General features: G+C 42.0%; 2 protein-coding genes across 3 annotated transcripts; both read left to right on the forward strand.

The window, feature by feature from the left end:
* The first annotated feature begins 5068 nt into the window (after positions 1–5068).
* LOC101675329 (melanoma-associated antigen B16-like) lies at positions 5069–8732 on the forward strand. Its single transcript, XM_004779858.2, is given in 3 exon segments — positions 5069–5152; positions 7412–7993; positions 7995–8732. Coding segments are annotated over 2 exon segments (1035 nt in total). The 5' UTR covers positions 5069–5152; positions 7412–7477; the 3' UTR covers positions 8514–8732.
* Positions 8733–23557: 14825 nt separating this feature from the next.
* MAGEB16 (MAGE family member B16) lies at positions 23558–27563 on the forward strand. Of its 2 annotated transcripts, none has more exons than XM_004779856.3 (2): positions 23558–23711; positions 25922–27563. In XM_004779856.3, the coding sequence occupies exon 2, from the start codon at positions 25988–25990 to the stop codon at positions 27020–27022; it is 1035 nt and encodes a 344-aa protein (XP_004779913.1). In that variant the 5' UTR covers positions 23558–23711; positions 25922–25987; the 3' UTR covers positions 27023–27563. The 2 variants fall into 2 exon arrangements, with proteins under 2 accessions (XP_004779913.1, XP_004779912.1); XM_004779855.3 differs by having other exon boundaries at positions 23574–23657.
* The last annotated feature ends 298 nt before the right edge of the window (positions 27564–27861 follow it).

The raw sequence follows: 27861 nt of genomic DNA on the forward strand, positions 1-27861 counted from the left end.
TGTCAGTTTAAGGTCCCTGCAGGCTGCTTGGCCAAACAAAATGAATGCCAAGGCAAAAATACTATGGAGTAGCTGAGCTAAACTCTCAGCAACTCCAAACATACTTATAGATTTATCTGTGTTTCTTTTCAATTCTATCAGCTTTGGTTTCACATATTTTTCAGTTCTTTTGTTTGGTGAATCCACAGTAAGCATTGCAATATTTTCTTGGTTGATTGACCCTAGAGCTTGTAGAAAGTACTACAGTCGTGGCAACACAATGACCTCATGTCAGATTTTGAACCTGTAGAATTGTAAAATAATACATTTTTGTTGTTTTAAGCTGCTAAATTGATGGTAATTTGTTAAGGCAGGAAGAGAAAACTGATACGCTAGGATAAGCAATTCGTGCTATAAATTTTTTTGAATTACTGCCTTACCTGCATTCCACAGATTTTGATTTACTGTATTTTATTTTTTCATTTATTTATTTGAACACAATTTTAAATTTACCTTGAGAAATACTCTTTGCCTATATATATTTTAGAGGTATGTTTAATTTCCAATGGTTTGGAGATTTCCCCATTACAGCTCTGTTTTTGATTTCTAGTTTCATTCCATTATATTCACAAAACACACTCTATCATTTCATTCTTTTGCCATTGTTGAGGTTCTTTTATTACTCATGATATGGTCTAACTTATTGAATATTCTGTGTGTGCTTGAAAACAACATGTGTTCTGTTGTGTTGGGTTGTGTTCTATAAATATCATTGTATCCTGTTGGATTGTGCTACTGTTCAGTTCTATACCTTTATCCTATATTTATAACCTCTAAATCCTTGATGAGTTCCTTTCTATTACTATTGCTGATCCCTTGGAGAGAGGCGTTTAAATCTCCAACTATAAGCATGGATTTGTCTATAAATCCATTCAATTCTCTCAGATTTTATATTATGTCTTTGAAGCTCTTCTGTGTGAGCATGCATATTAAGATTGTTGTGTTTTTCTTGGGGGGGTCGGATGGGTTTCAGAATTGTCAAGTGTAAATGTCATGAAACAAGGAAGTTTGAGGTTTTGGAAACTGCCACTTCTTCAATGGGAGGTAATTTTAAGTTTAATAGGGTGGTGGGCCAGATAAAGCTCTCGGAGTGGTAAACAAAGGCCAAACACTTGGATGATGTATCTTAGAGTTGAGAGACTAGGCCTGGAATGAAAAACTGCTCACAAAAATTACTTTGGTATCTTAGATAAACCAGAGAGAATTTCCCCCTGCAGCAGTACTGGAAGGAGTTGTGCACTCATTCCCAGGCAGTTGAGCTCAGTACACAAACTGGGTGTTTTAGGAGTATTATGTCCCAAGAGGTTCTGAGAAATAAGCTAGCTTTGTTTCTTATTTTCCAATCCAAATCTTTTTGATTTATTTCCATTAGTTCCCTATATAGGATCTTCATTAAAATATTGAGTAGAAATGGTGATAGCAGGCATCCTCATCTCCTTCCCAGTTTTAAAGGCTCTCAGTGAATTGACAGCAAGTATAATGTTTACTGTAGAGTTTTCCTAAGTATCCTTTATCTAATGAGATAAGACATCTTTTCATTATGAATGAATACTGATTTTTATAAATCAGTTTAGCAACTTAGGAATGATTTATTTTCATTTAGTATGTTAATGTGGTATACCCTTCGCTTATGTGAGTATGAAAACTGTCAGAATAAAAAGGTTTAAAATGAGTTTTTAATCTGCTTAGAACTAGAATTTCTATTAAGTGTAAGGGAGGATTTTAGTCACATTTGTTTTTAATATGAATATCAAAATATACCAGTGTGATTTCTTATTAAAAAAACAATATTCTTTCCCCTACTTCTCTGAGTAGCTAACTTTAATACACCAGGACACAAGATATAGTGCATCTGTTTTGGAGCATGGTATTCACTTCTTTTGGTCTATTTGTCTATGCCAACACCTATACCACAAACTCTTATTACTACAGTATTTAATATCACATCTTTCTTTTCAAGAGTGTATTAGCTATTCGTAGCCATTTGCAAGCCAATTTAAATTTCAGAATTACTCCCCACTCATCCTGGAGTCTGCTTCTCCCTCTGACCTTCTCCCCTCTCATGCTCTCTCTCAAATAAATGAATAAAATCCTTAAAAAGAATAAATTTTAGAATTATCTTGTCAGCATTCACACAGAATTCACATATATATAAACATTTACAAGTAAAAGCTATGTGGCTTTATTGAGGATGAGGGATTATGGTCATTAATAGGTTAAATTTGAGGAAAATTAACATGTTTACATAATTGAAACTTCCATGTAAAAACATATTTTCCATTTACTTAAGTCTTTAGCAATTTCAATAAATAATAGTTATATAATTTTTCCATAGTTCTTATATTTTTATTATATATATTTTTAAGAATCAGGTATTTATTATGATAATTTACAAGATATTCTTTAATTCATTATCCTACGTTGCTACCAAAAAGAAAGTGTCTCTTTGTTTATTGACCTCATAGCCAGTAATTTTATTTAAAGGCATTTTTATTGATTTAATAGTTTAACATTAGTATATTTTCCTCATATACACTTTATTCATGTTAATTATACTGACATTGTTTCTTGTTTTCTGGTTTCTATCTCTGTGATTACTACTGCTTCCCGTTACTTTTTTTGTGTGTGTTTATTAAAATATAGACTACAAATGGTGAAAGCAGGCATTTTTCTCTTCTTCTCAATATTAAAAGGTTTCAAGTTTTCCACATGAGATATGATTTTTACTCTGGGGTCAATGTGCAGAAATCAGTGGCTTTCTTATACACTAACAATGAAAATACAGAAAGGAAAATTGGAGAATCGATTCCATTTACTATACCACCAAGAACCATAAGATACCTGGGAATAAGCCTAATCAAAGAGGTAAAGGATCTGTACTTGAGGAACTACAGAACACTAATGAAGGAAATTGAAGAAGACACAAAAAGATAGAAGACCATTCCATGCTCTTGGATTGGAAGAATAAACATTGTTAAAATGTTTATACCGCCTAAAGCAATCTATACTTTTAATGCCATTCCGATCAAAATTCCACCAGTATTCTTCAAAGAGCTGGAGCAGATAATCCAGAAATTTGTATGGAATCAGAAGAGACCCCGAATCACTAAGGAAATGTTGAAAAACAAAAATAAAACAGGGGGGCATCACATTACCTGATTTCAAGCTTTATTACAAAGCTGTGATCACCAAGACAGCATGGTACTGGCATAAAAACAGACACATAGACCAGTGGAACAGAGTAGAGAGCCCAGATATGGACCCTCACCTCTATGATCAATTAATCTTCGACAAAACAGGAAAAAATATACAGTGGAAAAAAGACAGTCTCTTCAATAAATGGTGCTGGGAAAACTGGACAGCTATATGTAGAAGAATGAAATTCGACCATTCTCTTACACCGTACGCAAAGATAAACTCAAAATGGATAAAAGACCTCAACGTGAGACAGGAATGCATCAGAATCCTAGAGGAGAACATAGGCAGTAACCTCTTCGATATCAGCCACAGCAACTTCTTTCAAGATATGTCTCCAAAGGCAAAGGAAACAAAAGCGAAAATAAACTTTTGGGACTTCATCAAAATCAAAAGCTTCTGCACAACAAAGGAAACAATCAAAAAAACAAAGAAGCAACCCATGGAATGGCAGAAGATATTTGCAAATGACAGTACAGACAAAAGGTTGATATCCAGGATCTATAATGAACTCCTCAAACTCAACACACACAAAACAGGCAATCATATAAAAAAATGGGCAGAAGACTTTTTGGTAGATATCCTTTGTCTACATTGAAAACATACCTTCCCTCATGAAAGAATAATGATTATTTTTATGAAACACATTTCTCTATCAATTGAAATACATTTTTAAAATTGATCTCTTGATATGGTATGCCAGTCCTTAACCTATTTGGCTTCAGATTCATTCTTCAGTCTTGTCTGTTCTGCACTTTTCTAAACACAATTCGTGGGGTGCCTTGGTGGCTCAGTGGGTTAAAGCCCCTGCTTTTGGCTCAGGTCATGATCCCAGGGTCCTGGGATCGAGCCCCGCATCAGGCTCTCTGCTCAGCAGGGAACCTGCATCCTCCTCTCTCTCTGCCTGCTTCTCTGCCTATTTGTGATCTCCCTCTGTCAAATAAATAAATAAACAAAGTCTTAAAAAAATAACTAAACACAATTCAGAGGCATCAGGATGGCAATTCAATTCAGCCAACAGGAGAACTCACAGGAGATTGGACCCCAGGAGGATGGGAGTGCCCCAAATGTCTGTCCTTCCTATTCATTAGGTAGCTTCTGGTTTAATTACTGTATCTTGATTCCAAGGGGCGCCTGGGTAGCTCAGCGGGTTAAACCCTCTGCCTTTGGCTCAGGTCATGATACCAGGGTCCTGGGATCAAGTCCAACATGGAGCTCTCTGCTCTGGAGGAAGCCTGCTTCCCCACCCCACCCCACCCGCCTGCCTCTCTGACTACTTGTGATTTCTGTCTGTGAAAAGAGTATATCTTGATTCCAGCCTTCATCTCTGATAGCCCACCATAGATGCCGGCCCCTGCCTGTTTTGCGTTCCAGCTTCATTTTACACTGAGGCTGGGACGTGACCCATTCCACACGTGGCAGGGTTTCAGGAGGTAAAGTCACCAAGAGTTTGCCAAGCTACGGCATTTCCCAGAAAGCCTTAAGTCACAAGAAAGGGGCCAAAATGAGAACTCCCAGGAAGGAGGACAGAAGAGGCCAAAACCAGAGAATGACAGTGGGTCACACAGACATGGGCCAGTGCCTACTTTGAGCCCTGCCGACCCAGGCAGGGCTCTCCAACTGAAGCATCCCCTCGATTCCTCTTGAGGGTTCCAGGGGAGGGGGGACATTTGCTGAGAGGCATGACACAGGATCACGGGCGGGATTAATTCCAAGGCTACAAGAAGTCAGCAGGACTCTAATGAGGGATGAGCAGCAACCACCACCGTGAAAAGAGCCTGGCAAGCACAGCCCGGCCCTTGCTATTGGCCCGGAAGACCCCAGGAAGGTGTAACCGGATGTGACGCCCCTGATTTCCTCTTCAAGACCGTCTGGCTGTGCGGCATTCGGTCTGGGGCTGTACGGGATTCGACCTGAGGTGCGTGGAACCACATCAGCAGAGGGAGGATTCCCGGGGTCTGCTTGGAGTCAAGTAAGATTCCAAATGAGAGCTGAGGAGACCCTGTATCACAGAAATGAGGGGACACATTAGGCGAGAGCCGCGGTCCAAATCCGGGTAACCCCAGCCCGGTCTATCAGGCTGGTCGACGACACACTTCCTGTTTGCGATCTGATCGAGGTGACAGCGTTTCTGTTGCGGGGCTAAGAGTCCCTTGACCTCTTGGTAGTCCAGAAAAGGCCTCCCGAGTGAGTCCTGAGGGGCCCATCGACCCCAGACAGTGGCGGACTCGGTGAGCCTCGGTCAGTCTGTGAGCCCCGGGAGGGCTCGGGCAGGGGCGGCGGAAGTATTGCTGACTGACCAGCCTCCAGAGTCTGAGGGAGGTGAGAGCTTAGCCTGAGGCAGGCAAGAGGTTAGCCCGAGGCAAGAGGTTAGCCCGAGGCAGGCGGTGTCCTGTGGGAAAGGAAGGAGCCTCAGGCCCCACGGGGTCTCCAGTAGGAGTCCCGGCGAGGACCCCGAGTGAGTGCTCATGTTTCCCCGGATCTTGGGTAGAGGTTGTGGCACAGCTTTAAGCCCCTGTGCTCAGGTCTCCCCTGTCCGGCAGACGAGGTGTCGCCTCACTTCCCTTCTGGGTGTCTCGGACACGTGGGGCCTTGATTGGAAGGTGGAACCCCAGGTAATCGATGGCAGCGGGCACATCACCTACCAGTATTGGACTAGCACTTGTGAGGATGGTGGGACCGACCAACTGATTGATGGCAGAGGGGCTGCACAGAGCCCCTCCCCTGTTGTCAGCCCTGAGAGACCCTGAGAGGATGGCAGGCAGAGGGGACTTTTCCTTTCCTCCTCTGGGGCTCAGGAAGTTAAAGCATTTGTTCAGTCAGGAGGAGTCCTAGACCCTGGCAGTTTTCATTGAGTTACGTCTGAAGGGCAAAGGTCCCAGACAATGACGGTCAGGAGTCTTCTAGTTCACTTCCTACGCTGGGCACCTAGGGGATTGGGACATAGTCAGATGCAGCAGTGGACAGGGTGACCAGGCAGTACTGGAGTCCATGTGGACATACAGAGTCAGAACTGAAAAGGATCCACCCCAAAACATAGGGTCATCAAAGAGACCCTGGATCTTTATCAGTCCAGAGAACTCTGCACAGAGACTACAGGAGAAGATCCCCCTTCTTTGGGGGGTTGGAGACAGCTGGGATCCTTGGTGTATGTACCTATATCATAGGAGGTCATCAAGGAAAGGGATCCAGATCCTCTCACAGGTCTCAGTAGGAACTTGAATGAGATCCCACAGGCAGATGAACCCACCCCGGAAAAGAGGGACCTTTACAGTTTCTACCTCCTTCTGTCAGTCCAGGAAACCCTTAAAAGAGGGGGAAAGGAACTGCCCTTCTTCACTTCCTTCGTAACTCGTGAGGATAAGGCATTCTTAAATACAGAAGGGTTGACATTACATAGAAGGGTCAGACCTGAGACCCCACCAGTTGCCAAGTCAAGAACCCAGAGTGAATACTGAGGGTCCGCTGACACCAGGACAGTGCAGATCATGAGGAATCCTGCCCTGAGCTGTTGTCAGCACTGAGAGGCTATGGGAGAGGCTGTCAGTAGACATGTGCCCTAATTACCCTCTAGGAATCAGAAAGTGGAGGCTTTGTTCTGAAGGGACAATGTTAGGTCAGCAAACGAAGGGATCCCAGGACCTGCCTGGATTCAAAGTAAGCCAACAAAGTGAGAAGTGGGGGGACCACCACCAGCAGTGTAGATAGCCTCCACACAGTTTAGGTCCCGCTGTCAGCCTTGGGATGTCCCAGGTAGGCCTTCTGGAAAAGGTACCTGCATCAGTTGTCTCAGGAGATGTGACTTTGGTCTTCAGGGGGCCATCCCATATTAGGATAGGGGAGGTACACCAGGTCCTATCGAAAGCCAAGGCAGCGCACCTGAGGGGGGAATGAATGGATCACCCTCCTCAGAACAGAAATGGCTGTCTAGAGCCCAACCACCGCATGCTTTCTCGGGTCTCTGAGAATTCTCAGCCGGGGTTTGCTGGCTGCATCCTCAGGAGCATTCAAACTCCTCCCTTCATTGTTCTTCAGGGGCATAGCAACCAAATGGTTGGGAGACCTGTGAGGCCCTAGAAGAGTGTTCCCAGGAGAAGTCCACTGGAGGCAGTTTTATCAGAGCCACCCCAGTGGGGTTGAGCAGCCGAGGCCACTCACGTCTCCTTCTTCCTCTTAGGCCGTGATTCCCCGTTGCCCACTCTCCTCTCCTCACTCCTGTCTATTGCTACTCATAAAGGTCAGCATGCCTCAGCACCAAAAGAATCCACAATGCTTATATGATCAGTGCTTTCAGACCTGCAGTGAGATCCAAGATATGGAGGTTGGCCAGGTCTCCAAGACTCTGCAAGAGACCCATCTGTCCTCTTATCCTCTGATACCTGGCAGTTCCAAGGAGGCTCCTGATGCTGGTAAACCCAGTACCCCTGAGAGTCATCAGAGTTTCTGCTCATCTTCCATCGCCATGACAACCACCTCATCAGGTGAATTGAATGAGGGCGCCAATGGCCAAGAAGAGGAGGTTGGCACCTCATGGGCTGGGCCCACCCCCAAGAATGTTCCCATACGTGCTCTAGATGAGAAAGTGATTTCATTGGTCAATTTCATGCTCTTCAAGTATCACATGAAAGAGCCCGTGACAGAGGCAGATATGAAGGTCGTCATCAAAGAATATGAAGACCACTTCACCGAGATCTTCCTGAGAGCCTGTGAGCACATAGAGATGGTCTTTGGCCTTGATGTGAAGAGAGTGGATCCCACCAAACCACTGTTATGGCCTCTTCATCAAATTGGGCCTCACCTATGATGGGGTGCTGGATGGTGAAGAGGGCATGCCGAAGACCGGCATCCTGATCTTTATCCTGGGTGTGATCTTCATGAAGGGCAACAGTGCCACCGAAGAGGAAGTCTGGGAAGTTCTGAATTTGACGGGGATATATGCCGGGCAGAAGCACGCCATCTTTGGGGAGCCCAGGGAGCTCATCACCAAAGATTTTGTGAAGGAAAAGTACCTGGAGTACCGGCAGGTGGCCAACAGTGATCCGGCACAGTTTGAATTCCTGTGGGGCCCGAGAGCCCACGCTGAAACCACCAAGATGAAAGTCCTGGAGTTTCTGGCCAAGGTTCATGGGACTGACCCGAGCTCTTTCCCATCTTCGTATGAGGAGGCTTTGCAAGATGAAGAAGAGAGCGCCCGAGCCAGAATTTCGGCCTGGTCCACTTCTACTTCTGGGGCCACTGGGCCTTCTAGGGCCAAGTCCTGTCATTTCTCTTGCTCCTAGAGAAAAACCTGAGGCAGGTTTTTCAGTTTGTGTTTGAGAAAGGGCAGTTAGTCTTCATAAAACTTAGGTCTGGTTTGGGGCTGAAAGGAATATGATAGATATGCCTATGTGTTCCCAAATTATTGTGTAACTTGAAAATTTATTCTTTTTTAACATAATGTATTTGTTCAAATATTGTTTCTTTAACATAGATTTAATTTAATTTAGATTTAATTAGCTTAAAATCTACATGTTTGTGGATGACATTGTTCACACATTTAGTGTTATAATGAATTTTATTTTTTAAAAGATGTATTTATTTGAGAGAGAGAGATAGACAGACAGACAATGAGTCAGGCAAGGAGGAGCAGAGAGAGAGGGAGAGAGAAACCTTAGCAGACTCTGTGCTCAGCCTGGAGCCTGATGCCAGGCTCGATGTCACAACCCTGAAGTGGATAGCAAGAGTTGGATGCTCAACCAAGTGAACCATCCTGGTGTCTCTGCTGTAATGAATTTTAATAGCAAGTTTTGTTTTGTAAAAGAAATTGTTTAGACATTTATCTTATTTTGTCATCTGGAATAAAAACATGGCATTGCTATAGGCTATTCCTTTAGAAATGTGAACAAAATCTATATTCCGATAATTGCAGTCAGTAGAAAAATAGAGAAAAAAATCTAAAAGATATTCAGATGTTGGCATTCCTATACTTTTTATTTCTTGTTATGTAAAATTAAATTATATATGCATGGATTTTCTCTGGTTTTTTAAGACTGTATAAGAAACAGTGCTTAATAAATTAGAACTCATGTTCACTGGATCCTTTATTCCCCAAACTTTTATTGAATACCTAGTCTTTGGAAAGCACTGCACTACTTCTGGGAATGCTAGTATAATGACTCAGTACCTGTCCATAGGATGTTAACATATATGAGCAATCATCCCTTAAGGACAATGTGGGATCTTCAAATACCTAAGGAAAAGTAAAATGGAGGGGTGCATAAGTATAGGTGGAAAGTCCAAATGAGACTTGTCAAAGTTTCAATGCAGTTACATATGGCAGTTTTGGGCTTCTGGAAACTTTCAGAACTGAACTTTCAGAAACTTTCAGAACTGAACTTTCTTTCAGTGGAAGTAAATTTTACATGAAGCTAGGTGATAGGCCAGATGAACCTGAAATTATCATGAGCACAGACAGGTCCCTGAAATGGTGTGCCTCAGAGTTAAAACCCAAATGTCTGGAGTGGCAAACCGCTATTAGGTGTTACTCTTGGATCATGAGTAAGCCAGAGAGAAATTCCGATCTGGAATGTGAATGGAAGGACTTCTGCATTCTTGTCCTAGCACAGTTGATCACAGTGCATGCACCGGGCATTTTATACACATCATTTGTAAGGAATTTCTGGAAAATATAGATGGTGCTCCATTGAGATTAAACACACAGAAGCCACTGAGCTGACACTGTGCCATGACCTAGCCATTGCCCACTTCATTCAAAGCAAAATTAATTAAGCTGTCTTCATTGTAATTTGTCAATATTCTGAATCTCTACAAGGTGAAGCAGTGAGTGAGTGGAAGAGTTGTTCCTTCACAGAAATTTTAGGATCTGTGAATTACATCCACCTGGAGGAGATATTCCTAAACCCAAATTAAATAACACAAAATTTGAGGGGAAATTTTTATAAAGTTTTACTTGCTGAGGAACATTTTTGTCTGATTGGCTATAGCATGTCCTATAGCACTTTATCTTTTCTGAGAAGACATGGGTGGGGGTGGCAGAATTTGATATCTACATAATGACAGCAGTAACTCTCATTCACCGAAGTTCTGAGATATGCCAGGCAATGTGCCATGTGCTTTATATACTCCATACACTTTCCAAGAGTCCTAGCAGGCATGACTTATCAAACCAAATTCACAAATTAAGGGGCACCTGGGTGGCTCAGTGGTTTAAGCCTCTGCCTTCAGCTCAGGTCATGATCTCAAGGTCCTGGGATCGAGCCCCACATCGGGTTCTCTGCTCAGCAGGGAGCCTGCTTCCCTTCCTCTCTCTCTGCCTGCCTCTCTGCCTACTTGTGATCTCTGTCAAATAAATAAATAAAATCTTTAAAAAAAATTCACAAATTAATATCCTGAGGCTCAAAGAGCTTGTAACTGTATTGCATTTCACATGTTTAGTGTGGGAAAGAGATGACATTAGACCTCTTCTCTGAATTCATCTAGAATGTACTCTGTTCCATTCTTCCCAGCTTGAGTCAGGCCTTCCATCTCCTCATTTATTGTTCTTCTCACTACTCCTTAATGCCTTTCACTATATAGAAAGAAGGTTATTGTAACAGGAACTGAAAGAAGGTTTAAAGAAGGAAAGTTAAAATAAGAAACACAATTGGGGGAATACCTGGGGGCTTAATTTATCCAAGGTTTTCTACCCTCTCCTCAAGATTCTTTGATTGATGATTGTCTCCGGCTGGCATTTTTATTCAGCTCAGCTGTCTGCAATATCGTGACCTTCCCCTGGGTTTTCTCCAGTGTGTGCTCTTGTCCAGACTGGAACCTGACCTACTGGTCAGTTCTTTAACACCTCTTCTAAAAGCTGCACATTGCTTCCAGAGGAGCAAACGGGTCAAAAATCACCTACTCTGTCCTTGACTTAGAACATTTCGACTCCTGGTGGATCCCATTTCTCACCATATTATCCCTGTGATAATAACATCCTGTTGTGTATAAAAGGTAATTTTGACATTGAAATTTAAATCTGGCCACCCATTTGGGCATCTCTACCACATTCTTAAAATATTTTCCCAAAGAGGTGGTGAGTATAGTCATGTTTGTCATAGAATCTACTAGTTTGGGGATAGAATCCTGAAGTTGGAGAAGGAGTTTTGAGACCACCATAGTATTTGCAATATAATTTTAATGAGCTTTATTTTCACACTGACCAATAGAACTCTGTGTTTATCTATGTGGTAATAACCAAAGTCTCCCTCATAATTGGTAGTTGAGGAAAGATTCAAAGATCACAAAAATTAGTGCAGAGTAAGCATCTACTGAGGATTATTTTCCTAAAATTCCTGGAAACCTTATAGGAGGTGAAACATTGTTTGACAGACATGCTATCTTTGGTTAAAAAGATAAAAAACCCACTGTCAAAAAAAGGCCCCCCAAATAAACAAATGAAATGTTCTCCTAGCCACTTATCTAGCCACTTGACTGAGGAGAAAATCTTGGTTTTCCCTTGGCCTAATGGCACCTGTACAACTGTTCAAGGCATGTTCGTACATCTTGAAGGGGGCAGATACTCACCAGTTTTGACAGAGCATTAACAGGAAGAAGAGAATTCTCACCCTATTATGAGTTTAGAAGTTATTGCATCAGTACAAGGAGTGCAGTTCGACCAGTGAACTGGTGCAGAAAGGTACTACTGAATGAAGAAGGCAGAATATTTCTGCTGATATGTTATAGGATCTTTTGGAAAATTTGATGTGAGCCTGTGTTTGGAAGCAACTGACATCTAGCAGAATCTCAAAAGAGTTGGGGAATTTCAAGGAAATTTGGCCTCTTCAAAACTCCCAAGAAATAAAGAGGGTGGCTGTCCTAAAAATTCTACTAGTCCTATCATATTGAGCACCTACTATGTAACAATTTATGGGGAGTTTGCAAGTGCTCGTCTATATCTTCTCCTTCCTGGGCTTATGGAGCCACTATAATACCCAGTGCACTTTTTTTTTTTTTAAGATTTTTAAAAGTGTATTTATTTGACAGAAGGAGAGAGAGAGAGCACAAGCAGGGGGAGCAGCAGAGGGAAAGGGAAAAGCAGACTCTCTGCTGAGCAGGGAGTCTGATGCAGGGCTTGATCCCAGGACCAGGGGATCGTGACCGGAGCCGAAGGGCAGATGCTTAACCGACTGAGCCACCCAGGCACCCTACACAGTGCACTTATAGTGGAAAGGATCATGTAACTAACCTTTGCCATTGGTGAGCAGAGACCATATTTGTCATTTCCAGGCTAAAGCATTTGATATTAGTTTGCTACTTTCCATGTATTTTTCTTACATTCATCAATAAATACAGAAAGCATGTGTTTGTGGGTGGACCTAGAAGAAGCAAGCAGCCTGGATCTCTATGTCACCTGTTAGCCCAGAATGTCTACCAATTCACATAGAGAAATAAACTTTTATTGTATTAAGCTGTGTTTTTTTTTTTAAAGATTTTATTTGTCAGAGAGAGAGCGAGTGAGAGCGAGCACAGGCAGACAGAGTGGAAGGCAGAGTCAGAGGGAGAAGCAGGCTCCCTGCAGAGCAAGGAGCCCGATGTGGGACTCGATCCCAGGACGCTGGGATCATGACCTGAGCCAAAGGCAGCTGCTTAACCAACTGAGCCACCCAGGCGTCCCCATTAAGCTGTTCTTATTTCAGATTTTGTATGTTCTGTCATTTAACAGTAACTTTCTGGCTAAAAGACAGCTACTTTTTCTGGTGTTAGGCTTATTTCATTTTAATTACTAAGATAACTGTGTGTATATTCTTTTTTAAAATTTAAATTCAATTAATTAACATATAGAGTATTATTGGTTTCAAAGTTAGAGTTTAGTGATTCATCAGTTGCATATAACACTCAGTGCTCATTACATCAAGTGGCCTCCTTAATGCTCAGCACCCAGTTAGCCCATCCCCCTACCCACTCCCCTCCAGTAACCCTCAGTTTGTTTCCTATAGTTAAGAGTCCCTTATAGGGTTTACCTGGGTGGCTCAGTGGGTTAAGCGTCTGCCTTCAGCTCAGGTCATGATCCTGGGGTCCTGGGACTGAGCCCCACGTCGGGCTCCCTGCTCACTTGAGAGCCTGCTTCTCTCTCTCCTCACCCCCTTATGCTCTTTCTCACTCTCTCTCTCACACAAATAAATAAATTCTTAAAAAAAAAAAGAGTCTCTTATGGTTTGCCTCCCTCTCTGATTTCATCTTATTTTATTTTTCTTTCCCTTCCCCTCTGGTCATCTGTTTTATTTCTTCAATTCAACATATGAGTGAAATTATATAATTGTATTTTTCTGATTGACTTATTTCACTTAGCTTAGTTCCATCCATGTTGTTGCAAATGGTAAGAATTTTTTTTTTTTGATGGCTGAGTACAGTGCATATATTCTTGTTGCAAGAAATTCTACCCAAACTGAGAAATCATAATTGTCCCCCTTTACAACTCAAAAATTCTGCCCCTTCCTCAAAGGTGAACATAATTAATATCTGGCATATATTATTTTAAAGCTGATTCTAGTTTTTCTCCTTATGTAGATTTAGTATAGTAATATGTTGTGCTATTTTTTATATACATGGGTTCACTAATTTTTTTAATTCCTTCACTGTTCCAATCCAATGTATAGTTTTATCTTAGACATTGTGGTTTTCTTTTTTTTTTTTTAAGATTTTATTTATTTATTTGACAGATCACAAGTAGGCAGAGAGGCAGACAGAGAGTGAGAGAGGAGGAAGCAGGCTCCCCGCTAAGCAGAGAGCCCGATGTGGGGCTCGATCCCAGGACGCTGGGATCATGACCTGAGCCGAAGGCAGAGGCTTTAACCTACTGAGCCACCCAGGTGCCCCGACATTGTGGTTTTCACCTCTTAAGTTTCATTTTGGGTCTTTTGTATCTTCTATGAATCTAACCAATTTATTCTTTCTTTGTGTTTCTTGAACATATGATATACAGTTACACAATAGCTCTTTTGATGTCCTTGTCTACTCCTCATACCATCTGTATAATTTCCATGTCAGTTTTGACTGATTATTTTCTCCTAATTATTGGTTATATATTCCTGCTTCTTTGCATGGCTGGTAATATTTGATTGGATGCCCAACATTATGAAATTGTGATTTTACCTTGTTCACACTTGTCCAGAACAAACACAGATTTTTTTTAAAGTGTCAATACATCAGTATTCTCAAGGTCTATTCTGTAACGTTACAAAGTTACTTAGAAACAAAATAATCAGGGTACCTGGGTGGCTCAGTCATTAATTGCCTGCCTGTGGCTCAGGTCATGCTCCCAGGGTCCTGGGATTGAGCCCCGAATTGGGCTCCCTGCTCAATAGGAAGCCTGCTTCTCCCTCTACCACTCCCCTGCTTGTGGTCCCTCTCTCACTGTCTCTCTCTGTCAAATAAATAAATAAAAATCTTTAAAAAAGAAAGAAAGAAAGAAAGAGAGAGAGAGAAGAATCCTTTCATTTTGTCTTCAAGTTTTGTTAGTTAGGAAAAGAGTGAATTTCCTGTGGTTTACTTTGCCTCGCTGTGGTGCAGAACACTTCTGAGCACTGTCCCTGATGCCCCATGAATGATAACAGTTTATCAGTCTGCCACCAAGTGCTCTCAGCCCTCTGTGGGCTGCACACTTCTTTGCTGGTGCACTTCTTTCCTTACTGGTACTCTCTTTCATCTACTTCAACTTCCTCCTTGTCCCCAGATTCTCAAGTTCATCTAGTCAACTCAGGGAGAACCACGGCTCCACCGGAGCTCCAAGCAGCAAAATGGGGCAATTACAAAGTCACGTCTTTTGTTTTCCATCTCTAAATGACCACTGTCCCATATGGTCTGATGTCCCTATATTGAATATCATTGTCGTATATTTTATCCATTCTTTTTAGTTGTTTTAGGCAATTGGGTAACTCTGGTCCCTCTTATTCCTTCTTCACAGAAGTAGAAATTGTCTAAATCCTAAGTAAAATCTAAATTATTGTAGCATGCAACTATCTCAAAATAACAAATGAATATTTCAAATGCAAAATGAAAATTAAGAGTGGGTGACTATGGCAAACACAAATATACACATATATAACTTTGTCCTTTTTGAGAATTTTATATAGATGGAATCATACACAGGTGAGATTGACCTCAAGGTTGGCTTTTCTTCACTCAGCATTGTGACCACTGAAGTTGATCCAAGTTGTCACATGTATCATTTGTTCTACTTTATTGCAGTATAGTATTCCATTGCATGGATCACAGAGTTTTATCCATTCTTCACTGAAGGATATTTGGTTTGCTTCCAGTTTTGGGCTATTACAAATAAAGCTTCTTAAACATTCAGATTCAGGTTTGTTTTGTGCAAGATTAAGTTTTCATTTCTTTAGGAAAATACATAGTAGAGGCCTGTTCAAACATAAGTGCAAGTTAGCTACATTAAGAAGTTCCATATGGTTTTCCAGAAAGCCTGGACCATTTTGTGTACCCACAATCAATGTTTCAGATTCCTTTCACTCCATATCCTCACCAAGACTTGGTGCTTTTAATTTTTTTCTTTTCTTTTTAGCTATTCAACTAGTTATATAGTAGCATCTCATAGTGGTTTAAATTTACATTTCCTAAAAGGAAATTTTTTAACATATATTCATCTGTTTTTCAGATATCCATACATTCTCTCTGGCAAAACATGTGTTCAAGTCTTATGCTGATTTCCTAATTGAACACTGTTGATTGTTGTTGAATTTAGAGTGTTCTTTTTTATTTAGGAAACAAGCCCTTTTTTGGATATATAATTTGCAAATAATCCTTTCATCTGTATATTTTAATTTTGATTAAGCCTAATACAGAGATTGTATTTTATGGATATAGAATCAGATGTAACAACTTTTAATAGTGAGGGGAGGGGCATGCCATGGAGTTATGGTGAGTGTAATTTACAACAGAAGACAGACGACAAGATAGATTGCAGGGAACATTTTAAAATTCTCTTCTCAGTTATTCCAATTGTGCCTTAGTATAATGGATTTCTATTGCTTCATTGTAGGAATTTGAGGCAGCACCTCAAACCATAACTGCCATTAAGTAGCAATGGAGTCATTTCACAAAAGCATAAAAATTTGTGTTGCTTGAGACGGTATGATTCCATAGGCTATAATAACCACCTGAAACTTTTTAATGGGTGAAAACTGGCCTTTTATAATTTTTTAATAGAACATAAAGAATAGACTAGAAGTAGAATAGAGATTATCAGAGAGAATCACACATAATAAGACTAGGTATTTTTTCATGAAATTGAGATAATACATATATACATAAATATGTACAAAAAACTCTTGGTAGATAATATTAAATGTTATATATATTTATTTTATATATAATCTTATTATGAATGATGGTAAAAAAAAAAGTCACTAGACAAAATTCTAGAAAATGTGAAAATTTTAGGGCCTAACAAAATCTTGTCTATCATCTAGTAAGTACATCTTGAAGTACAGAACATCCTCAAAAGACTAATTCTATAGAGTGAGTGGAAGAAATAGAACAGTGTGGTTTTTTTTTCTTTCTTTTTTTTTTCCACCAGTCCTCCCCCATCCTACAGCTGTTGCCTTAGGCTGCAGTTTTTTCATTGTGCCTGGGGCCCTGACCCATTCTGTGTAATGGTTGGATAAAAATCTCAGAGCATATAGGGAGGAAATATTATACAGAGAACTGATATCCGGAGCCAGAATTTCAAATACAGGTATAGATCACCAAGAGAGAGATCTGAAAGGACCACATGCCCCAGAATATGGATAGTGAGGAACAAAGATAAGCCCTGCTGTCAGTCTAGAGAGGCTATAGGCAGCTATGGCTGGATGGTGTTGAGGTGAGATCTAGGATCTGGGGAATTTTCAGACTACTATTGTAGCTGAGGAAGAGTTCCACTACTCCTTCTCTCCTCTTTTGAAAGGTATTTCCCAGACTTGCCTCTTATAGAGACACCTAGCACTCTCCAGAGCTCTCAGAGAGTCCCATCCACCATTACTACTGCTGCGACCATATCATGCACAAGAAGTAGTCAAGGTGCCAACACAGCCATGGAAGAAAAAATTCAAGCACCACATAGACCCTGCCTGACTGTGAGTGCTTGTGCAGAGACCCTATAACTAAGAAAGTGGCTTTTTGTTGTCATTTCTGTTGCTCAAATATAAAATGAAAGAGCCCATCATGAAAGTACACATGCTGAAGAGTGTGAACAAAAAGGACATGACCACATTTCTGAAATTAGGAGAACTTCTGAGCAGAAGGAGCTGTTTTTGGCCATAGAGTTGAAGGAGGTTGACTGCACCAAGCACTTCTGTGGCCTGGTCAACAAAACGGACCTCATCATCAAATGGGAAGCTAGGTAATGACAAGGACATGCCCAAGGCCAGTTTCTTGATGGCTGTCCTGGTTATGATCTTCAGGTAGGGCAACAGAGCCACAGAGGAGGAAATCTGGGAAGTGCTAAATATGATGAGGATATATCTTGAGAGCAGTCACTTTACTGTGAGCCCATGAAACTCATCAACATAGATATGATGACAGAAAATACCTGAGGTACTGGTGGGTTCTCAACAGTGATTCTGCATGTTGTAAATACATGTGGAGTTCAATAGCCCATGCTGAAACTAACATGATGAAAGTTCTAGAATTTTTCACCATACTATAGTCCCCCTGGTATGAAAATCCTCTAAGAGATGAGGAGCAGAAATCCAAGGCCAGAATTGTAGCCAGGGATGTCTCTAACATCATAGCCAGTGCACATACAGAGCCGAGTGAAACAGCTTCTGAGGCAGATTTTTCACTTTATGTTTGAAGATGACAGTTAATGTTCTCAGTAGTTGAAGTTCAGGATAGGGTGGGAGGGGAAAAGTGTTTATTGTCTTTGTATTCTTGATTATAAGTTGGAGCCCCTCCTTCCTTTCTTCCTTCCCTCCTTCCCCCATTCCTTCCTTCCTGTCTCCGTTCTTTTTTCATTATTTCTCAAAAGGTATTTCCTTTAATAGAAGCTTTAAGCCCTTTTAGACTCTATGTTTAAGAATGATTTGGTTACACATTTTTTACTGCTTTGTATCAAATTTGAGTAGGAGTTTTGCTATTCTTTAAAACAATGTTTGCAGTCTAGGAGAAGACAGTATGGTATTGCAATACATGGGGGGTTTTGTTGTTTTTCGTTTTTTGTGGTCTTTTTTTTTTTCTTTTTGAAATTTGAAAGAACTCAGCAGTAAACTTGTTTGGTTCAAGAAACTGATATAAATTAATTAAGAGATGGTCAAGTCTTGGCTTTCCTAATACTTTTTACTGTGTATTTTTGTAAAATAAAAGATATCTACTTGTATTTGCTTACCTTATAAAGAATGTCAGAGAAATTAAATCTTCATAAATTAGATACCAACCTCAGTGACTCATATATTTCTAAAACACTGAGCATTCTTTCTTTGAAAGACACTGTACTATCACTCAAGATGCTCATATTTTTGTGTCTAGAAGTTGGAAGTATGTGCGATTGCATGGTAAATGAGAGGGACAATTTTTAAAGAGGAGCAATGAAGCATGCATGAGTCCAGGTGAGCACAGTCATCTATAAATGTCCCAAGGCATGATATTTTTGCATTCAACAAGCTACATGTTGTTTAGTGAGACTGAAGTTTAAATTTATTTGTGGAGTGGGGAAATCAAAGGTGTTGAATTGTTCAATAAAGAATTGATCCCTCAGATTGTGTCTCAAAGTTGAGAAACTAAAGCCCAAAATGCAAATTGGGTCTTAGCATGTACTCTTGAATCCTGGATTAACTAGGGAGGAACTTTTGACTGACTGAAGTAGGGCAGGTGTTTTGGTTCCTTGTCTCAGTACATTTGATCACAGTTTGCAAAGTAATTGTTTTTTACATACTTAGTTGTAAACACACGCTACCTCTCATTATAAAGGAAAGAGAACTCCAAAGAGGAAACAAGAACCCAACTTTGAAAAATTATTTGAAGGCATTAAAATGTACCAAGGAATTAACAACATTGCCCCACAGGATTTCACAACCCCCTGAGCTAGCGGCTGCATTTCCCTTCCATTTTTCCTGTTATTGAAATGGAATGTCTATAGTTGTTGTACTATACCTGTCCCACTATTATATATTAGGCAGGTTGGGGTCAGATAATTTGTTTCTGTTATTTTACAGGTCCATCAATAGAGAAGCATCCTGCCCCAGTTGATAAAATTAACTATGTATTCTCTAAGAACTTCATCTACAGATGAGTCTTATTTAGATGACAAGATTTAGTTTTTGAATTGCTGTTATAGTGGATTCAGATACTTGGGGATCTTGGGAAAGGTTGAATGTATTTTAGATGAGGAGGAAACTTGGATCGTTGGGTTCACAGCATAAATTGTGGTAGACAAAGTCTAAACTAGTCACCTAGACCTTGATCTTTTGGTGTTCATGCATTGTTGCCATTTCTTTGTTACCATTTCATTTGTTTAGGCAGGGCTCATAACTTGATTTAATCAGTAGAAATGGCAAAATGGATGGTACATCATGCCCACAGTTATATTGCATTATATGTCAAAGAAGATTGAACATCTTTTGACTATAGACACTATATTTGATTTTGTTTTATAAAAAAGACTTTTTGTCATACTTCTGCTATTACTGAAGGAGAAATCTGATATGTTGAGAAATTTTTATGGGTGGACCACCTGGTTTAAAACTGCAGGCTACCATTAAGAAACATTAAAACCAATTTTGCAAGAGTTAGAAAAAAAATTAAGATCTTAGTTCTACAGACAAGAAGAAATGAATTCTGCCAGCAAACTGAATGATCTGAGTAGATTTTTTTCTAGTCAAGACATTAGACTGTAACACAGCACAGTTAACACCTTAATTTCGACCAGGAGAGACCCTGAAGTAGAGAAGGGAGTTGAGTGAGCTATGCTGGGACGCCTGACACACAAAAACTATGAGTTAATAAATTTTCATGTATTTTTTTAAGATCTTATTTATTTATTTGACAGACAGAGATCACAAGTAGGCAGAAAGGCAGGCAGAGAGAGAGGGAGGAAGCAGGCTCCCTGCTGAGCAGAGAGCCCAATGAGAGGCTCCATCCCAGGACCCTGGGATCATGACCTGAGCCGAAGGCAGAGGCTTAATCCACTGAGCCACCCAGGCGCCCCTCATGTATTTTTTAATAGGTAAGTTTACATTAATTTGAAATGCAGTTGAAAACTGATGCATGGGTGCCAGGGTGGCTCAGTTGATTAGGTGGCTGCCTTTGGCTCGGGTCATGATCCCAGGGTCCTGGGATTGAGTCCTGTGTCAGCCTCCCTACTCAGTGGGTGTCCTGCCTCTCCCTCTCCCTCTGCCTGCTGCTCCCTCTGCTTGTGCTCTTTCTCTCTGTCAAATAAATAGATAAAAATCTTTAAAAGAAAAAGAAAGAAAGAAAACTGATGCATGAAGAATAATCTACAATATTTTCCCAGATAGTAATAATTCCTTTTTCTTTCTTCATTCTTCTATCTCATGTTTCAAACCTAAAATGGTTACTGTGTGACAAGCAGAAATAGGTTCAGTAATGATTGAATAAATAGTTGTTGCTGTCACGGGTGAGGGCTGGAATGACATATATGGAGAAGATACAGATGTGTGTCTTGCTCTAGGCTAGTATGTACCTGTGATTGCAAGATGAACAAGATGGTGCCCAACTTGTTCAAGTTTCCCCTCAGCTTATGATCCTGTGGGCCTATGTCTTGGAGTGCCCTTTGACATTTGAACACTGACTGTCAACCTAAAGTCTTTTTTTTTTTTTTTTTAAACCTAAAGTCTTTCAAACCAGGAGCCCAAATTACTATCTGGATGGTAGAAGTTCCTCATTTAGTCACCTCCAAGATACATCCTGCCAAAAGTGGTGATAATTTACTCTCTGGATGAGGAGGCCTTCCCTCTGGGTTACTAAGCTTTGCCTGCTCTCTATGGAATTAGCTCAGGGTTCCTGATTCCTGCCCTCTTTCCCGTGAGACTCTCCTTAATCAAAGCAAGTAGAAAGACCTGTCCATTTCCCATAGAGACACCAAACCTGTTCAGGGGACTCAGCAACAGGGTCTCTGCCAAACAGCAGAATCTGCAAGACGCTTTCACTTGGGCAAAAAAGTAGAGAGGCCAGTCCCCCAGTTTCCTAACTCCCAGAAGGAACACTCGTCTTGGTGGTACAATCGGTAGGATTCTATTCACATCACATCTGGACAAACTAGCATGGCACAGCATCTGCTCACAACGTCCTGTTGGTGCTTAGTATGTATATAATTAACAAAATATTCCCTGATAATTGTTCTCTAGAATAGCGCAATCCAGATTATAATTATAGGAGGTACAGAGCAACACAAGTCAGTATGGGAAAGATGTAGTGGGAGGTGAGATGAAAAAAATCATTGGCTTAGGTAACATTCTCACAATCCAGCACAAAGTCCCAGTTCCTACTTTTTTAAGTGAAGGCACAAAAAGGAAAACTGTGGAGCATGGAGGAACAGAGCTGCCATTTTTATACTCCCCTGCTCATAACATCTCAAGTCCCTCTGTTATTGACCTGATAGATGTCCCCAGACTCTTTCAGTCTTTCTCCTCCAGATTTATTGGTGACCTAATGACCATTGTAGAAGGCTCTCTAGTTAATAGGATATATGAAGGTTCTTTGTACTGTTTCATCTCTTGTATAAGATCTATGTGACAGGTAATTTTATAAGTATTATAAACAACAAAAGAAAGAAGCTCAAAAAAGTGATATTAGCTAAATAAGACTGTACAAAATATGGGTGCAGGGGACATAGGATAAGAAAACACTAGAAATACACTATAAAAATACCTCAGGAAAAACAAATAACAAGGAAAAGATTTCCACCTATAGAAGCTTTTGAGACAATAAATTCCAAGAAGAAATGAGAAAATGAGAGAATTACAATTCTACAGCCTTAAATGGGGGGTAGTGGGGTATATAATCATTATAATTATCAGAGTGCCAAGATTATCAAAAAGAAGACACGCGGACAGTATGTATCTCCTAATTAAAATATAAAGCACCTCTGGAGTGGTCTTGCCAAAGAACAAAATATTGACCAAAAAATACTAATCCAATCAGGCTTCTGCTTATACCTACTAATGATTATTAGACTGTTAGGTAAACAGGGTTCATTACACTGTTTTCTGTACTATACTACATGTCTAAGAATTTCTATGAATAATGATTTTTTATAAATATACATTTATGTTTGAAAACCTAAGTTAAATGTTATTTTGTAAGCAAAGCATAATATCCAAAGGACACCAATTTAAAAAAGAAAATTATACTCTATAGTTATGAACTGGAATTCTAGGCCAAAGTCACTTAGATCATATTAGGTTTGAAGGCCAGTTGCATCTTATACTCGGGCAAAAACTAATCAACATCTTAAGTAAACTTTTCCAAATCACACAAAAAATTTTGAAATTACTCCCCATATCTAATCAAGCTAGCTCTTCTTGATACAAAAAACCTATAGATGAAGAGACCCTTAGAAGAATATTTAAGCCAAGCCCACTCCATTGTTCAAAACTGGACTACAAATCACACTTGGAGCAGTAGGAATAGCAAGGATAAGAATAGCAAAGGATGAAAAATGCAAAAGACAGATAATATTCATATTCCACTTATGATTTCTGCATATGCAATATTGAAAACCTAAAAAATCAGAGGCTTTTAAAAACATTCATTTCAGTGTCCTCTTGTAGAATGTAAATATTTTAGAACAGAATTTATGTAAGACACTAATTCTGACTACTGAAAGCAGAAATAGTGTGCTTTTTCTCTGATAGCCCACCAGAGATCCCGGCCCCTGCCTGTTTTGCATTCCAGCTTCATTTCACACTGAGACTAGGACGTGACCCATTCCACACTTGGCAGGGTTTCAGGAGGTAAAGTCACCAAGAGTTTGCCAAGCTACGGTATTTCCCAGAAAGCCTTAAGTCACAAGAAAGGAGCAAAATGAGAACTCCCAGGAAGGAGGACAGAAGAGGCCAAAACCAGAGAATGACAGTGGGTCACACAGACATGGGCCAGTGCCTACTTTGAGCCCTGCCGACCCAGGCAGGGCTCTCCAACTGAAGCATCCCCTCGATTCCTCTTGAGGGTTCCAGGGGAGGGGGGACATTTGCTGAGAGGCATGACACAGGATCACGGGCGGGATTAATTCCAAGGCTACAAGAAGTCAGCAGGACTCTAATGAGGGACCAGCAGCAACCACCACCGTGAAAGAGCCTGGCAAGCACAGCCCGGCCCTTGCTATTGGCCCGGAAGACCCCAGGAAGGTGTAACCGGATGTGACGCCCCTGATTTCCTCTTCAAGACCGTCTGGCTGTGCGGCATTCGGTCTGGGGCTGTACGGGATTCGACCTGAGGTGCGTGGAACCACATCAGCAGAGGGAGGATTCCCGGGGTCTGCTTGGAGTCAAGTAAGATTCCAAATGAGAGCTGAGGAGACCCTGTATCACAGAAATGAGGGGACACATTAGGCGAGAGCCGCGGTCCAACTCCGGGTAACCCCAGCCCCGTCTATCAGGCTGGTCTACGACACACTTCCTGTTTGCGATCTGATCGAGGTGACAGCGTTTCTGTCGCGGGGCTAAGAGTTCCTTGACCTCTTGGTAGTCCAGAAAAGGCCTCCCGAGTGAGTCCTGAGGGGCCCATCGACCCCAGACAGTGGCGGACTCGGTGAGCCTCGGTCAGTCTGTGAGCCCCGGGAGGGCTCGGGCAGGGGCGGCGGAAGTATTGCTGACTGACCAGCCTCCAGAGTCTGAGGGAGGTGAGAGCTTAGCCTGAGGCAGGCAAGAGGTTAGCCCGAGGCAAGAGGTTAGCCCGAGGCAGGCGGTGTCCTGTGGGAAAGGAAGGAGCCTCAGGCCCCACGGGGTCTCCAGTAGGAGTCCCGGCGAGGACCCCGAGTGAGTGCTCATGTTTCCCCGGATCTTGGGTAGAGGTTGTGGCACAGCTTTAAGCCCCTGTGCTCAGGTCTCCCCTGTCCGGCAGACGAGGTGTCGCCTCACTTCCCTTCTGGGTGTCTCGGACACGTGGGGCCTTGATTGGAAGGTGGAACCCCAGGTAATCGATGGCAGCGGGCACATCACCTACCAGTATTGGACTAGCACTTGTGAGGATGGTGGGACCGACCAACTGATTGATGGCAGAGGGGCTGCACAGAGCCCCTCCCCTGTTGTCAGCCCTGAGAGGCCCAGGGAAGGGATGGCAGGCAGAGGGGACTTTTCCTTTCCTCCTCTGGGGCTCAGGAAGTTAAAGCATTTGTTCAGTCAGGAGGAGTCCTAGACCCTGGCAGTTTTCATTGAGTTACGTCTGAAGGGCAAAGGTCCCAGACAATGACGGTCAGGAGTCTTCTAGTTCACTTACTACGCTGGGCACCTAGGGGATTGGGACATAGTCAGATGTAGCAGTGGACAGGGTGACCAGGCGGTACTGGAGTCCATGTGGACATACAGAGTCAGAACTGAAAAGGATCCACCCCAAAACATAGGGTCATCAAAGAGACCCTGGATCTTTATCAGTCCAGAGAACTCTGCACAGAGACTACAGGAGAAGATCCCCCTTCTTTGGGGGGTTGGAGACAGCTGGGATCCTTGGTGTATGTACCTATATCATAGGAGGTCATCAAGGAAAGGGATCCAGATCCTCTCACAGGTCTCAGTAGGAACTTGAATGAGATCCCACAGGCAGATGAACCCACCCCGGAAAAGAGGGACCTTTACAGTTTCTACCTCCTTCTGTCAGTCCAGGAAACCCTTAAAAGAGGGGGAAAGGAACTGCCCTTCTTCACTTCCTTCGTAACTCGTGAGGATAAGGCATTCTTAAATACAGAAGGGTTGACATTACATAGAAGGGTCAGACCTGAGACCCCACCAGTTGCCAAGTCAAGAACTCAGAGTGAATACTGAGGGTCCGCTGACACCAGGACAGTGCAGATCATGAGGAATCCTGCCCTGAGCTGTTGTCAGCACTGAGAGGCTATGGGAGAGGCTGTCAGTAGACATGTGCCCTAATTACCCTCTAGGAATCAGAAAGTGGAGGCTTTGTTCTGAAGGGACAATGTTAGGTCAGCAAACGAAGGGATCCCAGGACCTGCCTGGATTCAAAGTAAGCCAACAAAGTGAGAAGTGGGGGGACCACCACCAGCAGTGTAGATAGCCTCCATACAGTTTAGGTCCCGCTGTCAGCCTTGGGATGTCCCAGGTAGGCCTTCTGGAAAAGGTACCTGCATCAGTTGTCTCAGGAGATGTGACTTTGGTCTTCAGGGGGCCATCCCATATTAGGATAGGGGAGGTACACCAGGTCCTATCGAAAGCCAAGGCAGCGCACCTGAGGGGGGAATGAATGGATCACCCTCCTCAGAACAGAAATGGCTGTCTAGAGCCCAACCACCGCATGCTTTCTCGGGTCTCTGAGAATTCTCAGCCGGGGTTTGCTGGCTGCATCCTCAGGAGCATTCAAACTCCTCCCTTCATTGTTCTTCAGGGGCATAGCAACCAAATGGTTGGGAGACCTGTGAGGCCCTAGAAGAGTGTTCCCAGGAGAAGTCCACTGGAGGCAGTTTTATCAGAGCCACCCCAGTGGGGTTGAGCAGCCGAGGCCACTCACGTCTCCTTCTTCCTCCTCTTAGGCCGTGATTCCCCGTTGCCCACTCTCCTCTCCTCACTCCTGTCTATTGCTACTCATAAAGGTCAGCATGCCTCAGCACCAAAAGAATCCACAATGCTTATATGATCAGTGCTTTCAGACCTGCAGTGAGATCCAAGATATGGAGGTTGGCCAGGTCTCCAAGACTCTGCAAGAGACCCATCTGTCCTCTTATCCTCTGATACCTGGCAGTTCCAAGGAGGCTCCTGATGCTGGTAAACCCAGTACCCCTGAGAGTCATCAGAGTTTCTGCTCATCTTCCATCGCCATGACAACCACCTCATCAGGTGAATTGAATGAGGGCGCCAATGGCCAAGAAGAGGAGGTTGGCACCTCATGGGCTGGGCCCACCCCCAAGAATGTTCCCATACGTGCTCTAGATGAGAAAGTGATTTCATTGGTCAATTTCATGCTCTTCAAGTATCACATGAAAGAGCCCGTGACAGAGGCAGATATGAAGGTCGTCATCAAAGAATATGAAGACCACTTCACCGAGATCTTCCTGAGAGCCTGTGAGCACATAGAGATGGTCTTTGGCCTTGATGTGAAGAGAGTGGATCCCACCAACCACTGTTATGGCCTCTTCATCAAATTGGGCCTCACCTATGATGGGGTGCTGGATGGTGAAGAGGGCATGCCGAAGACCGGCATCCTGATCTTTATCCTGGGTGTGATCTTCATGAAGGGCAACAGTGCCACCGAAGAGGAAGTCTGGGAAGTTCTGAATTTGACGGGGATATATGCCGGGCAGAAGCACGCCATCTTTGGGGAGCCCAGGGAGCTCATCACCAAAGATTTTGTGAAGGAAAAGTACCTGGAGTACCGGCAGGTGGCCAACAGTGATCCGGCACAGTTTGAATTCCTGTGGGGCCCGAGAGCCCACGCTGAAACCACCAAGATGAAAGTCCTGGAGTTTCTGGCCAAGGTTCATGGGACTGACCCGAGCTCTTTCCCATCTTCGTATGAGGAGGCTTTGCAAGATGAAGAAGAGAGCGCCCGAGCCAGAATTTCGGCCTGGTCCACTTCTACTTCTGGGGCCACTGGGCCTTCTAGGGCCAAGTCCTGTCATTTCTCTTGCTCCTAGAGAAAAACCTGAAGCAGGTTTTTCAGTTTGTGTTTGAGAAAGGGCAGTTAGTCTTCATAGAACTTAGGTCTGGTTTGCGGCTGAAAGGAATACGGTAGATATGCCTATGTGTTCCCAAATTATTGTGTAACTTGAAAATTTATTCTTTTTTAACATAATGTATTTGTTCAAATATTGTGTCTTTAACGTAGATTTAATTTAATTTAGATTTAATTAGCTTAAAATCTACATGTTTGTGGATGACATTGGTCATACATTTAATATTATAATGAGGTTTAATAGTAAGAGCTTTATTATTTTCTGAAACTAATTGTGAAACCTTCTTATTTTGTCATCTAGAATAACATAACATGGAATTGCTATAGGCATTTACTGGAAATGTGAGATTGATCAGCTTTAAGGTGGTTGGGTTCACAAAAATAGAGAACAAATTAAAGCTTGCCAATCTGTGGCCCTCTTTTACCTTTTACATTTTGTTTTATACAATTAAATTATATACAATTTAATATGCTTAATTTGTTTATGGATATATTAAAATAAACATCAATAAATTAGACCCTATGCTCACTGTTTCTTTTATTCCCTGAACCTTCATCGAACATTTGCTTTTTGGAAATCACCATGTTTGTCTTTGAAATTATAGCATGAGCAATACCTACAACTGCACTTACAAATTTTACTTATAGGATCAGCCATCCTATCATTACAGTGGGATGCCTTCTAATATCTTAGGGGCAAATACAAGATGGAGTTAGCAGGTTAGTTGGGGTATTCCATATGAGACTATCAAGTGTAAACGGCCAGGGACAAGGGATTTTGGACATTGGGAAAGCTGGAAT

The sequence above is a fragment of the Mustela putorius genome, unplaced genomic scaffold (genome assembly GCF_011764305.1).
Source record: "Mustela putorius furo isolate JIRA1106 unplaced genomic scaffold, ASM1176430v1.1 tig00003836_pilon_pilon_pilon, whole genome shotgun sequence".
Taxonomy (NCBI): domain Eukaryota; kingdom Metazoa; phylum Chordata; class Mammalia; order Carnivora; family Mustelidae; genus Mustela; species Mustela putorius.

Excerpts from the sequence above, each read along its gene's own strand:
- MAGEB16 (XM_004779856.3), top strand. The coding sequence starts at position 25,988 with ATGCCTCAGCACCAAAAGAATCCACAATGCTTATATGATCAGTGCTTT.